Source organism: Lacerta agilis, chromosome 11 (genome assembly GCF_009819535.1).
Source record: "Lacerta agilis isolate rLacAgi1 chromosome 11, rLacAgi1.pri, whole genome shotgun sequence".
Classification (NCBI taxonomy): domain Eukaryota; kingdom Metazoa; phylum Chordata; class Lepidosauria; order Squamata; family Lacertidae; genus Lacerta; species Lacerta agilis.
This window is the reverse complement of record NC_046322.1, coordinates 36090551-36098368: the sequence shown is the minus strand read 5'-3', so window position 1 is coordinate 36098368 and position 7818 is coordinate 36090551. Positions and strand designations below refer to the sequence as shown.

Here is a 7818-nt window from a genome sequence, read left to right as displayed (position 1 = left end):
GCTTTAGCAGGTATACGCTAGATAAAAGTGTTAGTAAGATATTTTTGTGTGAAAGATTTAATTGTTAGAAAATGTGTTAAGATTTGGTGTTTAAGTTAAGATATGGTTAAGTAAAGTAAAGCGCATTAAAAACTGAGCAAATGTGAATAGAATAAGGCATAAAAGCTACCCAGAAGATATATATGATTTTGAAGACAGTGGAGGGAATGGGGGAAGTCCCCCAAAACAGAGAAGATAGTAATAAGAAAAGTAAGAGGATAAGTGTTAGTTTAAAGGTTTGTATATGTTTCTTTTTATTGTAATTGTTTGATTGTGTTTTTGTGTTGTGTTTATGTATTGCATTTTTGTATTGTTATTGTTTATGCTATGTTTTTCTTTTGTCTGAATAGAAAATAATAAAATCTTATAAAAAAAAAAGAAAAGAAAAGAAAACAGCTGGAGGTCACCAGCTTGGAGAAGGCTTCACCTCCAGAGGCTTATTTATTTGATTTTTATCCCATCTTTCCTGAAAGGAGTTCAATGTGGCGAACAGGTGGTATTCCCCCCCCCAGTCCCCATTTTATCCTCACAACCCCCCCCCCCCGTGAGGCAGGTCGTTGGACTCCAATTCCCATCAGCCCCAGCCAGCACGCATGGCCAATGGTCTGGGACATGGAGGTTGAAAGCCTCAACATCTGGGGAACCCCAGGCTCCCTAACCCTGCAATATAAGAGCACAAGCCACACACACACATATGCAGCCTCGTGGATCCAGCTGTGGTGAGAAATAGCATCCTGGAGGAGAGCAAACACTGATGTGTGTAAACAGGCGGCAGAGGCGGCACAGAGCACGGCCGCTGACAGCCCAGGGTACATAATGGTCCTACAGGTGACTCAACCCTAAGCGTCAATAATGATATAAACGCGCTTGAACGCCGCCTGCGCTGACGTCAGCGTGCAGCCCCGCCCCCCTCCTCTCCGGCTGACCTCGGGTAAGCCTCTTTCGCGCGGATCCCGGCTGGGGAAGCTTCGGCCAATCAGCGAAGCCGGCGGCGCGAGGCGTCTTCGCGTGGGGAGGGGGGGCGTGGCGTGCGTGTCGCGGCCTGGCAGCGGGCCTGTCGCGTGGGGGGAAGAAAGGGGGCGTGGCTAAGGTGTGCGTAGAGGGAGGAGGAGGAGGAGGAGAGGGAAGGGCGGCCGTTGCGCTGAGTGGGCGGGTGCCGCGGCGGCGGCGGCGGCACGGCGGCGGCGTCTGCGCGCTGGCGGGCTTGGCTGGTACGTCAGCGGCAGGATGGCTGTAGCTGTTGACCCAGCAGCAGCAACAGTAGCAGGCTCCGGTGGCGGCTTGGCGGCCCCAGCGGTGGCAGTGGTGGCTGTGGGGCGGGAGGTGGCGGCGGCGGCGTTGGCGGAGGCTTGGTAAGATGGCGGCGCTGCAGGAAGGGGGCAGGTATGGCGTGTCCTGCGGCAGAGTCACCCAGGACAACATCACGGTGCTACATGTCAAGCTGACCGAGACCGCCTTCCGAGCGCTGGAGAGCTACCAGGGGAGCAAGGTGAGGGGCGCCCGGGAAGGAAAGAGGGACACACACCCGGCAGAAGGGGCGTGGAGGGGCTGCTTCATCGAGGAATTCCACGCACCTCACTCATCCCAGGGCGTGAAATCTCGCCCCACACTGTGCTCTGGGTCCGGCTGAGGATCCCTTAGAGAAGTCTGTTCTGTTCTCTCCCCCCCCCCCCTTTCCATGGGGCCGTCTCTCTATATGGTTCGTGCCTATTTATAGGCATGTGGGGGGGGGGGTGGAATAAGAATACTAATTCCACATTCTTCCTTCCCACCAACTTATGATCCCCCTCTCTCTTTTCTTTTCCTTTCGCATAAAGGGGGGGGGGTAAAAGTTTTGCGGGGCAACAAATGCCCCCAGCTGCCCTGTATGTACCTCACGCAGAAGGGAGGAGGAGGAGGAGGTTGGCCGTGGCAGAGGGCGATCCTTTGAAATAGGCATTTACACAAGAAAGTCATTTTTCTCGGTGTCGGTGCCAGCTAGTGCCTCTGGAGCTGGCCGTGACCGGAGCCAGCCGTTCCCAGATGAGGCCGATTCTGCTGAGCTGTCATTTATTTATGGGCTTAGTTCTTCTGCCTGCTGATCTGGCTCGCTCGCTCCCTCGCTCGCCCTCCCCGGGGCAGGGAGAGAGGGATGGGCTGAGCTTTTCCCTAGGCCCAGCTTCTCAGCCTGCCTACCCCGAAAATGTGAAGTGGCCCTGGTTGTTTTTTTTAAGTGACAATGGCAACTATGACAGATTTATTGTACATCTTTATCATGCTGTCAGGAAAACTGTTTTTCACTGTCTTCCTGTGTCCCCCACCACCAATACCTTGTCCCTCTCCCACCCCCATCCGTAACAGCTGCCTTGTGAGAAATCCTGATGGGGACAAGTTCCACAGCACATTCCAGCGGTAACAGCAGCTGTATAAATTGTTCAGCACATCGGAGATAATGTGGAAATATTTTAAATAGGTTTATATCTGGATTGTATTCCCCTTTTCATTTATATTCTGGAGATATGTTGGATTCATGCAAGGTTGTCTTTGTTTGGGGGATTAACACCCTACTATCCCCTCCCCAAAAGCAGCATAGGGGGAGGGCATTTTAGATCTCTCTCTGTCAGGCTTCTCTTGCAAAAGTAGGGGACAAGAGAATTGATAGTCTTCTTTAGTTTTTCCTTACTGTAGTTTTCCATTGGAAACTTGAGCCTCCGCTTTTGTTTGTTCAGGGCACATTAAAAGTGGCTATATGTCCCAGCAAGGAGGATTAAGCTCTAATTATCTGGTGTTTTAACATGGAATTTCAAATTAAATGTTGCTTGTCTCATTTTTTTCCCCTAAGGCCCATTTGTTACTCTCTCCCCTATCCCTTACTGTTCTGAGAAATCTTGGAAGATTGTTACTTTGAGTACGTACAATGAATCCCAAGAAAAGGTGCTGATCGAGTCGTCGTTTTTCTTTTTTTTTTAAAAAAAAAACAACCTCTGTCTTTTGTAGTGCCAGCAGGCTTTCTTCCAAAAGATTTCCTTTGAAACAGTTCTAGGAGCAATTCTTAAAAGATAAGCGAGGAACATACCAAAACCAGACAGAATTTAAATAACAGGTTCTTGACAGACAAGAGTCTCTCTTCTCAGAGTCTCACTGCTGCTTTCCTTGTGTAGTTCTTCATGTAAAAAGATGACTCAGACATGGTTTTCCCAGAACTGACCTCCAAATTGTGCCTTTTCTTATGACTAATGGTTGTTTTTCATAATAAGTAGGTGAATCTAAAATAGAGTAAGCAAGTAAGCTTCCTTCACCGAGTTTGCCCCTTCTATTCTAGCGTGTCTGGGCCATCATTCTCTCTGCCCCATAGCCATTGAACAGAGTATTATAGCCACTCTGGGTTTTGTACTGCATAATTATGCAGTACATCAGCTGTTCCCCTTGTTAAACCTGAGTGGAAATCATTACTTCTGCCAAATGATCCTTCGAACTCAACTTCAAATTGCAGCTTTCCACTGCATATGTTTCTTAAGGAACTGCAAACTGTTATTGCTATGTCAAGCCTGCTCTAAAGCTCGTATTCTGGAATGGGATAGTTTTAAACACCATTGATTTCTGCTTTAAATGTAGAGAGTTGATTGTGTTCCCCTCCCCCATCTTTTAATAATTAAGAAAAGTTAGAACTTTGGAGTAAGCAGCGTGTGGTTGGAGGTATAATTATTTTTCATACCCTGTGTTTTTTAAAAAAATAAATAAACTCATTAACTTTTGAACCAAACTGCTTATAAAGGAAGTTTTAGAGTAAATATCTTAAGAGGATATTTTTGTTGTTCAGACTTTACCTAGTTAAAGTGAGATTGACTTATAGCAGTTCTTTCATATAAAAAATTGAGTTGCATAGTATACCAGTTTTATGTTCACTTTTAAATAACATTCTTCTCCTGTCTTGAAACTAACTTCGGTCAATATTTAGAACATCAAAAGTAGTCATATTGAATAATTTTGCCTATTTTGTAGAGTTTAAAGAAACCAAAGGCTTTGTTGAGGCTGAAACTGCAAGCTTTTAAAAATTCATAATGCTTTAAGCTTCCATAATGTAAGACATATTACTTTGTGGCACAGAATAAACTGTTTCTGAAGTTGTAATTGTAAAATACATAATTTTCAAATCAACTTATTTTCCTATAAAATCTAAAATATATATACTGTAAAATTGTAGATTTGAGTTTAATTTTAAGCATTCTTTTGGAGTCTCTTATGAATAGGGTCTCATGTACATAATACCTAATTTAACCGGAACATAGTGACACTCTTGCATGTTACAACACATGACTATTTAAAATTTGTGCTGAGTTCAGCTAGTCTGCATTTTGTAGGTAAATGCATCATCGAGAAAGATAATTGCCCTAGCGTTGTAAAATCAAATGTGATTAACTTAAAAACAGGAGCTTAGCTGCAACTTTTTTTTAGTGATTTAGAATGTGAAATGTCACAGAGAAAGCAGCTGCAATCCTGCTTTCAGTCACATGAGAATAAATATCATTTAATTTCATGGAGTTTACGTACAGAATTATTGTGTGTATACAGACGTTATTTACCTATAATTGAGATAAATAAAATTTGAAGTAACAAAGCTAGTTGCTGTTTCCTTGTCTGGTAAAGTATTACTGTGCAAATATGTTCAAAGTGAGTTCTGCAATATGCAACATACTGGGAATTTGTAACAGAAGGGAACAGAACTTGCCCAGCATTTGATCAGCTGCCTGCAGAGTCATAAAGTAGCTATTAAAGTGACAGTTTGATGAACAAAAGTCAGTTTTGGCTTTTAGCTGCCTGCATTGGTAATCTTCACCAGCTTTCCCTATGCCCATTTTCCTAATTAATTAAAAAGCAAAACATCTCTAACTTGAACAGTTCTTCCAGCCGTCCAAAACACAGGGAGATTTGTAGTTAGTTTCTTTTTATTCTTGCTATCACAGTAGTTAGATATTGTTGTCATTAAATTCATCCAAAAAGCACAGGGCAGTTTTACAATATGAAAACAAAACAATACTTGCCATAATAACAAAAACAATAACAAGCGCACACATACAGTTTAAAAGGCCATAGGTTGTTTAATTAGCTAAAGGCCTGGGAGAAGAGGAATATTTTTGCCTGGCACCTAAAAATATGTAACATGCATGAATAGCCTCCTGAAAAATAAATTAATTAAAATATTGCAAGAAATATTGCAAGAAGCCATAGGCACTGTGTAAGGTATTTAAGAAATATTATCTTCAAATGCTTATAATCATAAACTTGATGTGGGTGCAAAGCATTTGCTGTGTAATGTATGTATCATTTATAGGTACTGTCAAAACGTTTAGCTAAGCTGAAAGGTCATATATGCAATAAAATCTCGTTATGGTACAAACACATCTTGTACCTTTTTAATCAGATCATTCCAGCAGCCTGTCTTTTATTTTATTTTATTTCTTTAGTCTGATTAGGAAATTCAGAATAGTTCATGAAGCGAGTTCTTCAGAGGACCAGATTGGCTCCTGCTGCTGATCGGTGATCAGACTTTGTATAACTGCTTACAAGCTGGCACTGGCACTATTCTAAATGTGATCACTCTCTTGAAGGATGGCCTCACAACTAATACTGCAGGAATCTGATTTGTGTCAAGGCCAGCTTTTTATGTGCCCATAAATAACCAGTAGGAACTTTGGGGTCAGGGCAGGTGTTAATAGTTCTTCTAATCTACTAAAAGTCTGATCACTGTGCTAGTCCCTTTTTCTCTTCACACAACATTTTTAGAATTGTAATACTTTAATAATGTTGGTGTCAAGACTTTTGTGCTTGTTGCTGATTATTTATTTATTATGAATGCTCCTAGGGTGCCATTCATCTACAGAGATACCTGGATGGCATACAAAGGTTAATTAAAAAAATAATATAATACTATGAAAGATAAAACAACAGCATAAAAACAATGGAGACAGGCTGGATGCTGATCAACTTTAAAACTTTGGACTTTAAATTGCTCAGGCAAATAAATGAGTTTTAACCTGGCGCCAAAATGATTGTACCATTGTGTCATGTAGATCCTTTGGGTTCAGGCAACTGGCTTATTAGTATATAAACTCTACATGCAAAAGTCTTAAGGTGACCCTTTTAATACAAGTTTGGAGGTGGTGTTGCACTTTGTAATATACCAGTATATCGTTCTTCTAGGTTGATTATGGAGCGCCTAAAAATACACTGAGAGCTTTACAAAAGGTAATACAGACAGACCTCTGCCCAAAGCAGCTTACAATCTAAAAATAAATAGGCAACAGAGTACAGGAAAATGGAGGGAATTGAGAACAATAGTATGGAGATTAAGGGAACACTTGGTTTAAAAGGTGCTTGGTTTTACTATCTCTTTACTATGAAGAGCTGTATTTCATTTAATGCCTATCTACCAGTATGTAACACAGTAAGAATATAGTAGTTTAAAGGCAACAGAATTAAGCAATCAATCTGTGGCTGATTCTTATTGTATAGTTTTTCAATATTTAATATGTTGCTAATATGTAGGTAGTTTGACACTTCACACAGTTCAAGGTTTGCAAAATGTTTTCCCTTTTCAACTCCTAGGCTGATGTCTTCATTTTTCTTAATCAAAAAGTTATTTGAGTTCCTAATCAACTCAAGTGATGTAACACACCCCTTGAAGCATCAAATATAATTACAGTTTATATTGTGAATCTGAATGGAATAGAGTCTGAAATCTCTAAACAAGCATATTTGAGTTGTCATTTCAAATTTAACAAATATTTGAATATCCTTCATGAATTTAAGAATTATAACAAAAGTATATTTTGTACTGTTGTGCTTTCCTCAAAACATGCTCCACTGAACACAGTGAGCTTTATTTCTGAGTAAGCTATAGTATTGCTTGTGTTGAAATTAAACATGCGTAGAAGATGATTAAGAAAATGAAGGTGGAAGCAGGTACCTGCTTGACACACAAGGCATTTAGCATCAGCTGTCTTAGCAAGCACATACATTTCTAGAAACAAATCTGCAATGCTTCAAGTCACTATGAAACTGATGCAGATATTGGTCTCATTTGACTGTAACATTAAACTCCACATTAGTGTTATGCAAAAGAATCTTCTTTCATCAAGTCTCTTGTATAGCAGGGAGAGGGGAGCCAAAGTTTTCATCTTGATTTTTAGATAAATACATTTTAGTGTTTGGTTGAATCTGGACAAACTCTGGTTAGCCAAGCTATGGTTTATGGAAATATGCCAACTTCAAGCCATGGTTTATTAAGTTGACTTGTTTCAATAAAATATAGTTAAAAGATGAACCACAGCTTAAGGCTCAAACATAATTATAAAATGCAGTTAATTGAAAACTTCCCTGAAAGCTTCCAGTCTCCTTATGGCCACAGCATATAATAGGGCAGTGCAAACGCCTGAGGATTTTGAGTCTCACATAAACCATAGTTTATGCATCCACACTAGAGCAATGAATAGTGAGGTGCTTGTTGAGGAATGCAAATATGTACAGAAGAGTTGCCCTTTTTAAAATGACTATTCCATGGCATAACTAACAGAATTGCAGCACTAGAACCTAAATTGTTTTGTCAAATATAACCTAATTTCAGTTGTTGGCAGTGTTTGTTGAGGTGTCCTGAACTTGTCCACTGAGGTGCTTTTAGATTAAAGCTGAGGAGCTCTTTTAAGTTTGAAGGCCACATTTCCTCCTATAGGTAAAGGTAAAGGTACCCTTGACCATTAGGTCCAGTCACGGACGACTCGGGTTGCGGCACTCATCTTGCTC

The 7818-nt window shown here is 41.0% G+C and overlaps 1 protein-coding gene across 1 annotated transcript in view; it reads left to right on the top strand.

Moving 5' to 3' along the window:
* Positions 1-1201: 1201 nt before the first annotated feature.
* Positions 1202-7818, top strand: part of ELL2 (elongation factor for RNA polymerase II 2) — a 39928-nt gene continuing 33311 nt past the window's right edge. The window contains 1 exon segment of the mRNA XM_033163605.1: positions 1202-1528. Coding sequence (XP_033019496.1) covers positions 1397-1528 — 132 coding nt within the window. The 5' untranslated portion in view covers positions 1202-1396.